The 16,662-nt window shown below is 57.2% G+C and overlaps 1 protein-coding gene across 1 annotated transcript; it reads right to left on the bottom strand.

Moving 5' to 3' along the window:
- Nucleotides 1-47: 47 nt before the first annotated feature.
- On the bottom strand, nt 48-2,940 carry LOC120692001 (RHOMBOID-like protein 2). The gene is made up of 3 exons (XM_039975215.1): nt 2,491-2,940; nt 1,103-1,684; nt 48-436 (listed from the first exon to the last, which is right to left on the bottom strand). Exons 1-3 carry the CDS (start codon nt 2,769-2,771, stop codon nt 325-327), a joined length of 975 nt encoding a protein of 324 aa, XP_039831149.1. The 5' UTR covers nt 2,772-2,940; the 3' UTR covers nt 48-324.
- Nucleotides 2,941-16,662: the final 13,722 nt, after the last annotated feature.

The following is a 16,662-nucleotide window of genomic DNA, read 5'->3' on the forward strand; positions in this document are numbered from 1 at the left end:
TGTTTGAAGACGATGGATGCAGCAGTCAGTGATGATGCGGAGGGACAAATGATTCCAAACCTCAATAATAGTAATTCATTGCATTGCATTATGTAAAGAATGAATCAAATGGAACAGGAGATAAGATCTGAACGATAACTCTACAGCTGACTGACAACCCATCAAAAGAGTAGTGCGTGCCTTCGTTTTTCTTTACGCTATCTACAGTGCCCGGAAGGAACATGTATGTGTGTGTGCATGCTGGATGTAGGAAGAAAAATTGGAGGAAAATAAAAGAATCTCTGCCGTCCGTGTTATGCTCATGGTCGTGGATGGATGATGAGATCAGTTGGTGCATGTCCATCTGGCGGTGGGCACGCAGCTGAGGTAGTGGCACCAGGAGCAGCTGTCGTTGGCGTTGGAGCCACGGAAGAGCATCGCCATGCCCACCGCGAATCTGCAAAAGCCAACACAAACAACACGAGAAGAATGAGTCGTCGGCCAGCCCGTCTTTTTTTCTTTTCAGCGTGCAAGTTTATTTAATTTATTTGCCTACTTCCAACTCACCGACACAAACTGAATGTACAATCGCGAGTTTAATTATTACTGGTTCACAACTCGTCTAGATTTAAAATACAAGCAAGATTTTCATTTTATTATATTTTTAAAGCATACTAGTGTGTACAGCGTCGTGGTTTGTCAACACACGGTGCATCATGTTGGGTAGTAGCTAGGGTGGAGGAGCAAAAAAAAAAAACAGAGAGAATCAAAACACGTTACCCCTGCCCTGACGGGTTGGACGAAGGAAATGGCCAGTTGCGCAGGCACAATATGATACTACTAATCTAGTAAATTATTAAGATAGGGATCGAGAGGGAAAGGAAAGAGGGTGTCTCTTTCATTCTCTGTACTATCGTGCTGCTCATCGCTGGCTGCCATCTGATGGTCACTTGGACGAGCACATGATGACCCCTAGCAAGCTAGAATAATCCGGGGGCAATGCAAATCTCTTCTCTTTCAGCGCATCCCAATAATCAGCTAGCATACCGAACCCATCTAATATAATTAATTGTGATGATACTGTATATCGATAGAGGCAGGCAGGCAGGCATGGTTTGCTTACCCGATGACGAGGAGGAGGAGGGCGATGGCCATGAGGATCCACTGGTAGAGCAGGTACTTCCTGGAGGTGCAGGCGCTGCCGGCGGGCATGCCGTAGCGCTCCATCCAGCCGAAGTGCGGGCGCATGAGCACCACGAACCCCAGCAGGAAGCCCGTGAGGAAGCCGCCGATGTGGGCGAAGTTGTTGACGTGCGGGAGGATGCCCAGCACCAGGTTCACGGCCACCACGAACAGCAGCGTCAGCACGGCGGCCACCTTGTTGCTGTAGATGGTCCAGTTGGTCAGGAGCTCCGAGAGCATGGCGCCCAGGAGCCCGAACAGGGCGCCGGAGGCGCCCACGGAGATGTGGTTGCGGATGAAGAGGGACGACAGGACGCTGCCGCCGACGCCGGAGAGGAGGTACACGGCACCAATCCTCACGTATCCGAACTGCTGCTCCAGGCGCATGCCGATGAAGAGGAGGCTCATCATGTTGGCCACCAGGTGCACAACGCCGGCGTGCAGCCACATGCTGGAAAGGAGGCGCCAGCCCTGGTGCTCGTGCACCACCTTCTGCCACACAAGGGCCCCAAGCTTGGTGAGCCTGCAAAACGGAAACGGCAAGTAGTACAACTGCAGTTAGGCTCAGGCCCCCCATCTGATCTGATCTGATCCCCACATTCTCATCATGTGTGTCAGGTTACAAATGCAGTCAGCCCAAATGCATGCATGCAACTGTTGTGATGTGCCCCACTGCAAACTGATGATCCGATCCAGCTGCACTGTTTGTGTGACTCAACAATGTGATTGAGCTGACTGATGTGCCCTAGTACTTATACTTTCCTAATGAGTAAGTGATCTAATAGTCATACTCCACCAACTCTTGTTGGGGTATAAATTAATAAATCATTTAATTGGGTTCTGGATCTGAACTAGCTGCTGCCTGCTAGCTGCACTGGGAATAGTAGGAAGTATACAACTACAAGTATCCAGATATATTTATATTTCGTAATCGTAAAAAAAAGGAAACAGAAAAGGCGAAGCAGATAAACCACTGAAAATTGCATGTAAAACTAGAGATACCATCATGCAGGTCATCTCATCTGTACTGCTAATACTGGCTACTAGCTAGTTTGAAAAGGTTCTCCGAGAAGGAAAACAGGTTGTAATAATTAATTAGACGGCAGGCATACTAATCTCGAAGATTAATGAAAGAGCTCTGAGATACTACTGCTGCTAAGAACTTGGCAGGGAAGCAAAGCTAGCGACCAGCAGTGGGTTCTGCTCTGCTCTGTTCTGCAGCACGGACAGATAGATCCATGTCCCCCCTGCTCATAACTGCTCATAACTAATAACAGTCCCAGATGACGTACTGTACTTATTGTGGACAGGAGGAAGAAGTGTACTCACGTGGCGGAGGATGGTCCGAGGAGCGGGTTCTGGCGCAGCGGCTGGAAGGCGAATCGGCCGAGGAAGCGTCCGATGCACTTGCCGTCTCTGGCGGTGGTGTGGGCGGGGCAGTTGTTGACGTACATGGTGACGACGAAGACGGTGATGTTGGCGACGAAGAAGACGGGCACGATCCACGGCACCCACTCCCGCTCCCCCTCGTGCTGCGGGTACAGCGGCGACGGCACCTTGCCGGCCTCCTTCTTCACGCCGCCCTTCTCCACGTCCCCGCGCGTCGCCATTGCTGCCTGCTGCTAGCTACTGATCGATCGATGGAGAGAGAGACTGCTGCTGTGGGATTGGATTGGATGGGTCGAGAAGCGGAGGGAGCTAGCCTTGAGCAATATAATGGAGAGGTAGAGAGGTGGTGGGGTGACCGAGCGAGCGAGCGAGGAGGACGGCGAGACGAGAGGCGCGGCGGGGGAATAAATAAGGGGGCGCGCGGGCCGGACGCTCAGGCGGTGGTTTCTTTGAAGTTTGTTTGATTTGATGAGGCGGGGCCCGGCTGGTGCGGTGCAATCGCAGGTAGCTGCGGGTGCGGCCGCGGCAGGTAAAAACTTGGCTCACCTGCTGCTGCCTTCTCTCTCTCTCTCTGTGTGTGTGTTTTTTTTTCGGTCGCAATCGCAACTTCGCAAGCGACCAGCTATTCTTCAGCACTTGCCTTGCCTGGCATCGATGTTTCCCGGTTTTGGACGCTAAACGTTGGCACGCAGAGAATAAAACTTGCATGTGCGGTGAATGTCAGCTGTTGACTCTCTCTCTCTCTAACGGTGACACCAAATTATATGCCGTTTGATTTTTTTACCCCAAATTTGAGCATTTATTTTATTAAAAAATTTATCCAAAATATCAGTTTTTTGTTGTAGCTTGCTTTGTCAATACAAGTTTTTCAGAAATAACTTAAATTTGACTATGTTTGAACAATTTTTTTAAATAGATTAGTGGTTAAACTTGGAGTTAGAAAATTTAAAGACCTATAGTTTGGAATGGATGGATACTACTATACTAGCTAGTGGTGAGAGCCCTGTGAGTAGAGTCCGGGGCCAATCAATCAAACCAATCATGCAATGAGAGGATTTGTCTTTTTCTTTCTTCAATATTCGCCGTAGAGAAGAAAGAAGAGGATCGGAAGAATCATGCATGCATGCGTATGCATATGAGAATGAAGGTGGCTTGCCGGAGCAAGGCATTTGTTTAATGGGTCGCATCAGCGGCGAACGATGGATGTGATTAGACGTAGATCCGGAGGTAGCTAGCTAGCTAATTAATGATGATGGGATGCGCTATCACGGACTACTACGCTACTGTAGTAAGTAGCAGCAAATAAAAGGTTCGTTGTTGTTTTAATTGATCGATCGGGAAATAAAATAATATTCGGCCTGGCGAAGAAGAGGGTGCTTTTGGCAACCAATGAAGTAGAGGCAGGCGCACTCGGTTTCTCTTTTGGCGAGTAGAGCCCTGCTGGCCATACTCTGTAACTTGGTTGGCAGTGCAGGCACCGACAGGCAGACAGGAAACATGCATGCATCCGATGCCCTCTCCCCCTCCCTTGGGCCTATCTTCCTTAAGGAAAAAGCAAGGTCACCATCGGCTCGGCTCGCTCCTGGAACTTGCTTGTGCCAAAACAAGACAGCTGCATATGCTGCCCTGGTCTACATAGGATACGCGTAATTTGAGTCAGCGAGGAGATGGAGACGGGACTAGAGCAACCAAGCAAACGGACATAGACGTGCGGTTTCTGGGCGCAGATCGAGGAAGGAAGCCGTGGCGAAAGCGACCGGAGCCTGGAGTAGCCACAACTGATCTAGTACCTCTCTAGCTGGGGCCTTGCATTGGGGTTGGGGCTCCCATTGCAAGTCTGAACTGAACCTCAGCTGAGCTCGTTGCTTCAAGCAGCGCACAAGACTGCAAGAGAGCTGCAGGCTGCTCGTCGCGTTACGTTGCCGGTCGCCGCGCGCTATCATCATCATTCATAGAGAGAAAAAATAAAGATGGAAACTACGTAGTGTCCGATCCGGGCGCAATATAATCAAGATGGATCGATCCATCATCAGTTGGTTTAATTTCCGGCCGGCGTGTCAAGATGGACATGGAGCGAGTTGCCGATTCGGTTGGTGGGCGCATCGTCGCATCTGCGCCGGCGCCGCCGAGAGCTGGGGTCTAGGTGGCCCGGCCCGGCCGGCCGGGCTGGCTGCTAGCTTCTTGTTTGCGGCGGCCATGTGCTGCGTGAATAATTATCCCTCCCAGTCCCAGTTCCAGTCCCAGTCCCAGTCCGGCCGGCGGGCTCCATCCATTGCCGTGGCGCCAACTAATTCAACTCAATGCCCAGATTCTGCCTCGTATGCGCGCTATATATGAATATGATTGAGTCCTCCACATAATATTTAATTAGTGGAATGATATATACTAGCTCTGGAGTATGGTTATGCTCTCGCTCGCGTACCTATATACATGATTCCAATCACTCGCCTTCTTTAGTTTAACGTTTTATGATCAAGAACGTAACGTAACTAAAATAAGCAGGGGTGCATGTGAGGGGTCTTATAAACCTACCTGCCCACTTTCGAGCTAGTAGTGTGTGTATAAAAGCTACTGTGTACGTGATTAAGAAATGTTGACCGCTCAAATGAGTGAAATGATTTTTTCTATAAAAAAAAGACAAAAAACTCCAATGCCTATTGGGCCCTATGTAAAATCTTAATCTCAGTGATGGCCCAACAAACCGCGCCTTTTTTATTTTTGCATTTTTCAAAAAAAAATTTACAGAAATATATTTTTGGATTTAGGTTTTACAGATCTATACCCCTACCGCCCGGCAGGTGGGCGTTAGGAACCTATATGTAAATAAAAAATAATTTTTTTTTGCGCAGAGGTCTTTGGAGGGAGCCTGCCGCCCCCTGCCGGGCGGCAGGCCCCCTGCCGCCAACTGGTGGGCTCCGCACTTGTCCATGCCATAACGGCTAAGAAACACCACACATGCGCTGCAATCCTGCAACTCATGTACGAAAACATCTCCAGCAGTCTCCTAATAACAATGCTATTTCTTTCTTCTCTTTGTTTTCTTTATTCTTTTGTCGTGGTGTTGCAAACCACGGCCGGGTGGCGGAAGGCACCCGCCCTAGCCCAGAGGGTGTGTACTCAGGGGGTAGCTAGTCTTAGATCGATCTCCCTCCAGAACACAAGAAACACAGCCAGATTTAGAGTGGTTCGGGCCGCCGGAGCGTAATACCCTACATCCACTGTGTGTTGTATTGCCTTCCCACAAGCGTGAGGAGGTGCGAGAGCTTGAGTCTGAATGGATGTGTCCTGTGCACAGCGAGCGCCTCCCTTTTATATCTCAAGGGGGCGCGTACACAGCCGTTGGATCCCCGACAGGTGGGTCCAACGATGTAGTATAACCTAACGCACTGTTCTTGCATTATGGCGTCGCAGGCAAAGGAGATCTTCCTCTTGGATTCCCTCGCCTGCTCCCGGAGCCCTTCGTCCATCATGTCCTAGCGTCGTCTTGTCAGGTCAGGCCCGTCGCAGCTAGTGACACCGCCCGTCACATTGCTTAAGCGGGCGGTGTAGCTTGCGGCGTAGGCGGCATGATGGAAAAGTGCCGTGCTGTCGTATCCGTTTAATGCTACAGGCGGGCTCTGCGCGGGCGCGGCTCAGGCGGCTGCACTGTGCTCCTTGGTAATACGCGGCGCGCAGCGGGGCCTGGCAAAAGGCTGTCTTGTGTACCACGGCGGCAGAGCACGCCTTGTCTATCGCATTAAATGCGGTAGGTGGGCGAGTCTTCCTCCGGAAGGCTCGCGCACGATCCCACGCCTCCGGGACACGTGGCGGCTTCGGACCCCTACACGGTGAGGGGAGTCCGGACGGGCGTAGGAGGTCCCGGACCCCTCTGGGGGTCCGAGGCTTCGGCGGTCAGCTTGGAGCTTCCCTTCCATGGAGACACGTGGCGCCACCGGACCCATCCTCAGGCGGGGAACGGTCCGGGGCCGTTGGCCTGGTGAGGGAAAAGCCTGGCCTGTGGGGCCTGGCTACTCCGTCTCTCCCGCGCGGCTACGGATAACTACGCGGGTCCTGCTTTGCTGCAGTAAGAGTGGGTATCCCTGTTGCAGGGTACCGACAGTGGCCCCCGGGCCCACCTTGGGGGAGGTACGAGCCCACAGGTGGGGCCACTTCTGCGATTTGGCACTATATAGCTTGAAGCTCCTTTCTGCAGGTCTTGACCGGCTTTGACTACCCATTGGGTTGGTTGCTGCCTCATCACGTCGCAACGGATTACTGACTAAGGGCCCCACGATAAGCGGTTCACTTAGTCACACGCGCGACGTTCGGCATTGTTGCGGCCGGAGTAAACGGATCATTTACCACCGGCGCAGCTCCCGAAAAGCTCGGCCACGCCTATGATTAATGCGCGCACGTCAGCTCGGCTTCCGCCTTGCTTCACGCGCGCGGGCGACGGTTCGGATCCCGCCTTTTCGCACCCCCGTTGATTACCCACCCTCCCTGACAGGTGGGCCTGGGCCCCCCACGTCATGGACTGGGCGGCTAACTCCTGGTGCGAGCGTCGCTTGAGTTCCGGCGACGGTTCCGGGGCGCGCTGGTTGAGACAGGCTTTATAACGGGGCATACCGTATCCTACGGTTGCTTTCCCGCATTCGTCTTCTTCCTCCAGCCTTTGCGCCCCTTTGCCTCCGAGCCTTCCTTGACCTTCTCTCCCCCCTACACAGGCTCCTTCCTCGCCCGTCAGGAGATGGCATCCCTTGTTCATTCCCGTCGCTTCCAGACCGAGGGAGAGCTGAACACAGTGCGCCGCCTGCTTGGGTGGAGCGCTCAGGAGACCGGCTGGGGGGTGCGAGCAGGCTCGGTTCCCCTTGGCAACCTCCGCGCCGGGGAGTTCGTGCTATTTACCTCGCACGTCTCCGCCGGCGTGGGGTTGCCGATTTCTTCATTCTTGCTGCTGCTGCTGGAAGACTTCGGCCTCCAGCTTCAGCATCTGACGCCCCACTCCCTCCTCTTGGCGTCCATCTTTGTGCATTTATGCGAGATGTTCGTAGGAGTGCGTCCCTGCGTCATCCTCTTCCGCTACTTCTTCATCCTGGTGAGGTCCGGAAGGAGCAAGGACGAAGTGGGAGGGTACTACTTCCAGATAAGGAGCGACCTGCCGACTCCTTACATTCCGGGCCTTGCTGGCGGAAGGTGGGAGGAGTGGCGCAGGGATTGGGTGGTTGCCACCACCGAAGCCAACGAGCGCCTTGTCCTGCCGACCGCGGGGCCCGCCTCCGACAAAGCATCCTGGAGGGCCAAGCCATCGCTGCAGCCGGAGTTCGACTCCGTGCTGGATAAGATCAGGTCACTGGCAGGGAGCGGCCTCACCTCGTGGCATGTGCTCGGCGACTTCGTGAAGCGCCGGATCGCCCCCCTGAAGCAGCGGCCGCGACCGGCGTGGAGCTTCACCGGCCTCAACGATTGCAGCAGGACCCACCGCGGGGAGGGAAGCGACCTGACCCAGGAGGCCTTGGAGGTCCTGGTGCGGAACGTGACAGGAGACACCTTCATCGCAGAGAATCTGATCCTCCCGCAGAGCATAGTCCCCCTCTGCGAGGACCCAGCGAGGGTGGCGGTGCTGGCCACCCTGCCAACCCTGGACGACGGGGGACTGGCCCCGCGGCAGACCGGGGGTGACCCGAACCGTGGGCTCCGGATCCCTGGCTCGTCCGGGAATCAGGCTACGCTAAGCGCTGCGGGGTCCGGTGCCACTACGAAGGGGAAACAGGCCGCGGCTAGCAGCGCGGCTGCGGCCGGCTCCAGCCGGGCCCAGAGCAGCTCCGGTGTGTCGTCAGGGGACGTAGGCCGGCGGAGGCTACTCCGGGGCGACGGGACCCTGGTGTCGGAGCCCGCCGCGAAGCGCCTGAGGTCTTCCGAGGGCGCAGGCCAGGGTAGCTCCCGGGCTGCTGGCCCCCACGGGTCCTCTGGCGTAACTGGACCACCACCATCGCCGCCGAGGAATTCATCGCGCCGGCAGCAAGAGCAGCATCAGCAGGAGCAGCGGCAGCAGGCTCGCGGACGGCAGCAGCAGCAACAGGAGCGACCCCGGGTTGCACCCATGCCGCAGCCGCAGGTACAGCAGCAACGGGCGCAGGCCCGGGTTACGCCTGTATCGCAGCTGCAGGGACAACAACAGCAACAACAACAGCAGCAGCCGCAAGAGAAGAGGCCCGGGCTCCGGGGACGCTGGGTCCCCGGTTCTGCTGGGTTAGTGTCATCTTGCTCTCCTCCCTTGCGCCGGTGTTCTGTTCTGTTTTTTTTGTGTTGACGGCTTTTCTGCTTTGCTACCAGGGCTTCCCGCCCCAGCGGTTCTTCTACCACCGTTGGCACATCAGCAGGTGCCCGGGCGGCAGCGACCTCGGCATCGACAGCGACGGTGGCAGTAGGTGCGGGACCCTCAGGTACGGCATCCTGTTGCTAACTCCGTGACACATGATGCGATGCTGACTGTCATGCCATTTCCAGACTCTGCAGGGCTCAGTGCAGCAGCGGCAGCGGCGGTGGCGCCGGTGCTGGGTGCAGCCGCTCCTGACGTATTGGTGCGGGGGCACTCGATGCGGCCGCGTCTGCCACGGCGGCAGCGGGAGCACCGAGGTTAGGCTCGGCCGCGCCCGACTTGTCGGCAGCGGGGGCACCAGAGCTGGGTCCCGGCCGCGCCCGACTCGGCGGCAGCGGAGGCGCCGGAGCTGGGTCCGACGGCGCCCGACTCGGCGGCAGCGGAGGCGCCGTAGCTGGGTCCGACGGCGCCCGACTCCGGCGGCAGCGGAGGCGCCGGAGCTGGGTCCGACGGCGCCCGACTCGGCGGCAGCGGAGGCGCCGGAGCTGGGCCCGGCCGCGCCGACTCGGCGGCAGCGGAGGCGCCGGAGCTGGGCCCGGGCGCCGACTCGGCGGCAGCGGAGGCGCCGGAGCTGGGCCCGGCCGCGCCGACTCGGCGGCAGCGGAGGCGCCGGAGCTGGGCCCGGCCGCGCCCGACTCGGCGGCAGCGGAGGCGCCGGAGCTGGGCCCGGCCGCGCCGACTCGGCGGCAGCGGAGGCGCCGGAGCTGGGCCCGGCCGCCCGACTCGGCGGCAGCGGAAGCGCCGGAGACAAGTGCGCAGCGGAAGCCCCTACCTCCAGCTCCGGTCCTGCTGCGGAGGAAGAGTTGGAGGTGGTGTTTGGCAGGCGGCTCCTGCAGCTCCAATCCCCGGAGGAGGATGCGACTCCGCTTCCTCAGGTGCTGTTGCGAGTTCGGCGTTCGATTGAAGAGGCAACCTCCTCCGCCGAGGTGGCCTTCCGGCGGGAGTGGTCTGCGCTGGAGAGCGAGCGTCAGCGCCTCTCCGACTGGCACACCCGCCTGGAGGCGCACACGAAGGCGGAAGCCTCCCGCGCTGCGGAAGCTCGGTCGAAGCTCAAGTCGGACCAAGAGGCCTACCGAGCCAGCCTTAAGAAGGTGTTTGACCGAGAGCTCGCAGTGTCGAATCGGGAGAAATCCTTGGCACAGCGGGAGCAGGACTTCACCCTGGAGGTTGTTGGGTTTGCTGCTCAGCGGTCCGGCCTCGAGGCTCACCTCGCAGCCCAGCAGTCAGAGCTGGAGACTCGCAGCGAGGACCTCGAGGTCCGGAGGCAGGAGCTCGACGTCTTCTCTGCGACTCTGCAGGGATGGCATGAACAACTGCAGGAGAGGGCCCGCCAGCTGACTGCCGACGAGGCGGACTTGGAAGAGGACCGGAAGTCTCTTGCCAAGCGGGAAGCTCACGCCACCGCCATAGAGAAGGAGCTTGGGCGCCAGCGAGAGTCGCTCAAGAAGCGGAAGGTATACGCGGAGCAGAAGGAGACCAAGCTGGAGGAGCGGTCCCGCGGACTCGAGGAGAGATCCCGCGAGCTGGAGGAGAGGTCCCGCGAGGTGGAGGTGGCCAAGGCGGCCTTGGACACCCGGGTGCAGGAGGCTGTCCGGGAGGCGGTCCAGAAGCACCAGGAAGACCAGCGCGCTGGAGCTCAGCGGATCGCTGACTGGGCGGCCGAAGCGAGCCTCGCACTGGTGCCATTTGGAATGAGCCCGATCCAGGTGGCGGAGCCGCCAGCTTCGATAGCTGACGCCCTCCCAGTGTTGAGCTCCGCTTCGGATAGGCTCCAGCGCCTGGGGCCGGTCCTTACTGGACAGCTTGAAACCGAGGGCCGCGAGCTGATCCGGATGGTGGCGGAGCACATCCTGACCTGCCTCCGGAGCCACGACCCGGCCATCTCGCTGGCGCCCGTGGTCGATGGCCCTGTAGCAGAGACGGAGGCCGCCGCTCGGGACAGCGTGCGGGAGGTCGTTGACTTCGTCGCCGCCTACTTCAAGCGAGAGCCTGCGGACCCTTAGGCTGGGGATTGTATCTTTTTTCTTTTGCATTACGTAACAAACATTGTATTAGTTGAAAGTTTTTGAAATAGAAGAAACTTCAACTTAGCTGTTTGGCGGTTGTTGATTTGCGGTATGCGGCACCCCGGCGCCCTGGCCCCCTGGCGGATAGGTTCAGTTGTTTGGACCTGTCTGCCACGCGAGCCGTAGAAGATACTCCGGACCTCCTTGGGCATAGGTGTCACATAGCCTGCAAGGCGAGCAAGCGCCTTGTTCCCTGCGTAGTATGCAGGAGTACAGAGAGAAGAATCAAATTTGCTTATACGGTAGCAATGATACTGCAACTTAGCTATTTGACGCATGCAGAATCCATCCATGATGTCTGGGACAAAGCGGATGCCTGGGCCCCCTGGGAGAGAGACTCAGCTGCTGTGAGTCTGTCTACCACCGAGATTGGCTCTTATCCTGCATGAAAGCTTTGAAGCAGATACTCGGCCCCCCTGGTAGATAGGCTCAATGGTTTGAGACTGTCTACCACTGGCCAGGTTTGAACCTGTGTACCACCTCAAAGTTATAGCTTAGAGCAGACCCGCGGGGCTCATTCCTGACCAATCCCAGGCTTGGTACCAGGTCTAGGACTCTAGATGCGCAGGTCCAGGTAGCTCTGTGCTTGTTACAGAGTGGGGGAGTGCGTAGGCTTAGGGTCGGAACCAGGCTAAGGCGCTACGCAGGGCTCCGGACCACTCCAGGAAACAGTACGATCTTTCCGGACCTGGCTTCTTCGTCCTAGACCCTTCGCAGCAGTGGGTGAGGTCACTTTGCTGTGCTCGATCCTTTGAGATATAGTGCTGGACACGCCGTGTTGGACTTAGGAAGCCAGCTCTTGAGCTGGGTCGAGGTCCGGGCCCCCCAATTACCTGGCTTCAGGTACTAGAGTACTCGTTACAGGGTGGTGGAGAGTGCAGGCTTTTGGGTACGGAACCAGCTAAGCGGCTACACTGTACTCCGAACCACCCCAGGAAACAAGTACCCGCTCCCCAGAGTAGGTCCCTAGGGGTCCGGACCCCTCTCCTGCAGCAAGAGGGTCCGGACCTGTACGGTAGTCCAGCAGCTCAATGCAGATCTTAGTTGCAGCAACAAGAGTAGAGGTCCCGCGGGGGTTAGAAAAAAGCGAAAATTACGAGAATCGAAATGCGTAATTTAACTTTGACACAAAGACAGTATTAGGAAAAAATCTTTCCTTTGCAATCTCGATGTACATGGCTTGCGCGATGGATGTCAGAGGCCGGGTTTATGAGGTCGGACCTCTACCGCTCTGAGCCGCGCGTTAGCCGCTAGTGCGATGGATGCCAGAGGTCGGGTTTACGAGGGTGGCCCTCAACCGCTCCGGGCCGCACGCTAACTCTATCTTATTACAAAGGAAAGGTTATTTCCCTGCTCTGCCTAGGTGTAAAACTTACGCAGATGCTCTATGTTCCACGGGTTGGGCAGCGGTACTCCGTCTTCTGTGGCGAGGCGAACACATCCGGGCCGGCATACCTCTGTAACCTTGAAAGGCCCCTCCCAGCTGGGGGAGAGTTTGTGGAGCCCCGCTCGGTTCAGGATCCGCCTGAGGACGAGGTCGCCAGCCCGGAGCTCCCTACTGTGCACGAACCGTTGACGGTAGCGCCGGAGCGCCTGGTTGTAGCGTGCATTTCGGATCGCTGCTCGCCACCTTCGCTCGTCAACGAAGTCCACGTCGTCGCACCGCAGCTGCTCCTGCATGGATTCGTCAAAGGCCTGGACCCGTGGTGAGCCCAGGTGAATTTCTGGGGGAAGGCATGCTTCAGCCCCGTAGACCAGGAAGAACAGAGTCTCCCCGGTGGCTCGGCTGGGTGTGGTCCGGTTGCCCCATAGTACACATGGAAGCTCGTCAACCCATTTGGCACCATGCTTTTTCAAGCAGTTGTAGGTGCGGGTCTTGAGTCCCCTGAGGATCTCTGCATTCGCTCTCTCAACCTGTCCATTGCTGCGGGGATGTGCCACGGACGCAAAGCATAGCTGGATGCCAATGTCCTCACAGTACTCTTGGAAAAGTCTGCTTTTGAATTGGGTCCCGTTGTCCGCGATGATGCGGTTTGGGACGCCAAATCTGCACACAATGGACCTGAGGAATGCGACTGCTGATTTCTTAGTAATATTCACCACAGGAGTAACCTCCGGCCACTTAGTGAACTTGTCGATGGCAACATAGAGGAACCGGTACCCGCCGACAGCCCGGGGGAAAGGCCCCAGGATATCCACACCCCACACAGCAAATGGCCATGAGGGCGGGATCATCTGTAGAGCTTGAGCTGGGGTGTGTATTTGCTTTGCATGGAACTGGCATGCTTTGCAGGACCTTACCAGCTCAGCCGCATCCTGGAGTGCTGTTGGCCAGTAGAAGCCGTGCCGAAAGGCCTTGCCAACAAGCGTGCGAGAGGAGGAATGACTTCCGCACTCGCCTCCATGGATCTCCGCAAGCAGTTCGCGGCCCTCTCCCTGGGAAATGCATCGCATGAGGACTCCGTTGGCGCCACGGCGGTAGAGATCCCCTTCTACCACCGCGTAGCGTTTAGCCAATCGGACTATGCGCTCAGCGGACACATCGTCATCAGGGAGGATGTTATCTTTCAGGTAGTCCCGGATCTCGGAGATCCATGCATCGGGAGCTCCCAAAGCAGATAGGGGTGGTTCTGTGAGGACAACAGGCTCCTCAACAGAACACACAGCCCTAGTTGGGCACCATAGGTGGAATACTGCCGGGACCGCTAGCTTCGAGGTGCCAGCTTGATCCCCGTCACCCGGCTCGGCAGGCTGGGCGGTAGGTTTCAGCAGCCGTCTTTCAAAGACACCCTCAGGCACAGAAGCCCAGGTAGATGCTCTCGCAGAGAGATCATCTGCTGCTGAGTTGTGCTCGCGGGGAACGTGTTGTAGTTCCAAAGCGTCGAAGTCCTTCTCGAGCTTCCTCACGTGTATGAGGTATGCCGCGAGCTGGGGATTATTGCAGTTGCAATCCCCTCGGACCTGCTTAATGATTAGCTGGGAGTCCCCCTTCACCAGAAGCTGCCGGACCCCCAATGAGAGGGCTTGGGTCAGGCCGAAGATCAGAGCCTCGTATTCCGCCATGTTGTTGGTGGCCTTGAACTCAAGGTGCACCATGTACTTCAGCTGATCTTCGTTTGGGTCGATGAGGACCACACCAGCTCCGGCCCACTTCTCGCGGGCGGACCCATCAAAGAAGAGTGTCCAGTGAGGCTCGGTGAAGGCTGGTGTCCTGATTTCCGGCTCCGGGGGTCCAACATTTATGGCCGGACCTCCAGGGTTGCTTGGGGAAGGAGTCCACTCCGCTATGAAATCAGCCAGGATCTGGCTTTTGACCGCATGGCGTGGCTGGAATTCCAGTTGGAACTCTGCCAGCTCTGCTGCCCACTTGGCGATATTGCCTGTGGCGTTGGAATTGTGTAGAATCGCTCTTAATGGGTAAGAGGTCACTACAACAACTCGGTGTGCTTGAAAGTAGTGGCGCAGTTTCCTGGACGCAATAAGTATTGCATAGATAAGCTTATGCGTCTCAAGATACCTGGCCTTTGCCTCGTGGAGGACTTCACTGACGTAGTAGACTGGCTTTTGGACGGTCCGGACCCTAGTTCCTGGGTCCGGTTCGCCCTTGTCCACCGCATCTGTCCCTTGGGCCCCCAGTGGTTCTGGGCTCCCAATGGGATGAGGCTCCTCCGGGCCTGCCTGTGCGGGGCCCGGACCTTCAAGCTGGGGTGAGGCTGACGGGCCCCCGTGTCCGGGGTCCGGCTCACCATCCTTGGCCAAGAGGACCTTAGTGCTCCCCTGGCGGGTTTGCTCCATCCTTTCGGCGACCAGCACCATGCTGACCGCCTCCGCAGATGCAGCAAGATACAGAAACAACGGCTCACCGGGTTCTGGTGCCACCAATACTGGCAGCGAGGTGAGGTGCTGCTTCAGCTCCTGGAAGGCCTGTTCAGCCTCTTCGGTCCATGAAAATGGACCGGACCTCCTCAACAGCTTGAAGAAGGGAAGGGCCCTCTCAGCCAGCCTCGATATGAAGCGGCTAAGAGCAGCGAGAGATCCAGTAAGCTTCTGGACGTCCTTGATGCGGCCAGGAGGCCTCATTGCTTCGATCGCCTTGATCTTGGCTGGGTTTGCCTCGATGCCTCGATGCGAGACCAGGAAACCCAGCAGCTTCCCTGCTGAGACGCCGAAGATGCACTTTCTGGGTTCAGCTTCGTGCGGGTGGCGCGAAGACGGTCGAAGACGAGGGACAGGTCCTCCACTAGTGTTGATCCTACCCTAGTCTTGACCACAATGTCATCGACATAAACCTCAACAATATCTCTAATTAGATTACAGAAGGTTTTGTTCATAGCTCGCACAAACGTGGGTAAGGCATTCCTTAGACCATACGGCATGACAATGTAGCAATAAAGCCCATCTACTGTTACAAAGGCAGTATGCTTCCTATCCTCTCTAGACATCTGAATCTGGTGGAAACCAGAGTATGCATCTAGGAAAGACAAAAGATCACACCCGGAGGTGGAGTCCACGATCTGATCGATACGCGGAAGAGGGTAGGGGTCTCTTGGACATGCCTTGTTGAGGCTGGTGTAGTCGATGCACATCCGGAGCTTCCCGTTGGCTTTTGGGACGACGACCGGATTGGCCAACCACTCGGGATGGTGGACCTCCTCGATGAAGCCAGCGTGTAGGAGCTTGTGGACTTCTTCGCGGATGAAGTTCTGCCGCTCCACAGACTGCTTCCGAGGTTTTTGGCGCACCGGCGTGGCGTCGGGGTAGATCCTCAGATTGTGCTCGATCACTTCCCTGGGGATCCCGGGCATCTGCGACGGTTCCCAGGCGAACACGTCGACATTTGCCCGGAGGAAAGCGATGAGCGCGTCTTCCTATTTCTCCTCCAGGTTTCCCCGCGATGCGGGTGGTCCTGGTGGTGTCTGCCCCAATCTGTACCGACTTCACGGGAACTTGGTCCGGATCAGATGGTTGGACCTTGGAAGCCTTTGCAGGCGCCCTGGGTTGCGAGGTGGACGGATCCTCCTCGGAGCGTGCAGCCTCTGCCGCCAGAGTGTGCAGTCTCTCAACTGCAGCAACGGCAGCGGTGCGGTCGCCCTGCACGGTGAGGACTCCGGCAGGGGAAGGCATCTTCAAGACCAAATACCCATAGTGGGCAATGGCCATGAAGCGGTAGAGTGCCGGTCGGCCAATGATAGCGTTGAACGGGAGGTTTACCTCCGCAACATCAAACATGACGCTTTCTGTGCGGAAGTTTTCCTCGGTCCCGAACGTGACCGGCAATGTGATGCTCCCCAGGGGGAACACCGGATGTGGGCCCACTCCGGAGAATGGGCGAGAGGGAGTCAGCTTGGACTCTGGGATCTGCAGCTGCTTAAATGCTGCATAACTGATGACGTTGAGGCCAGCCCCACCGTCAATCAGCACGTGGTAGAGCCTCACGTTGGATATGACAGGAGCAGTGACTAAAGGTAGCACACCAGCTCCAGCCATATTCTCCGGGCAGTCGGATGGCCCGAAAGAGATGGTGGTGTTCATCCACCTCTGGTGCGGCGCCGCCCTGGGGACCCCCGGCTTCACCGAAAGGACCTCCCGGCGAAGGGTCTTCACGTCCCGCCGGGAGACAAGCTCCCAGCTCCCGCCATACATCACGTACAGCTTCTTGCGGCGGTCGCCGTTGTCGGAATCGGAGTC

The sequence above is a fragment of the Panicum virgatum genome, chromosome 9N (assembly GCF_016808335.1).
Source record: "Panicum virgatum strain AP13 chromosome 9N, P.virgatum_v5, whole genome shotgun sequence".
NCBI lineage: Eukaryota > Viridiplantae > Streptophyta > Magnoliopsida > Poales > Poaceae > Panicum > Panicum virgatum.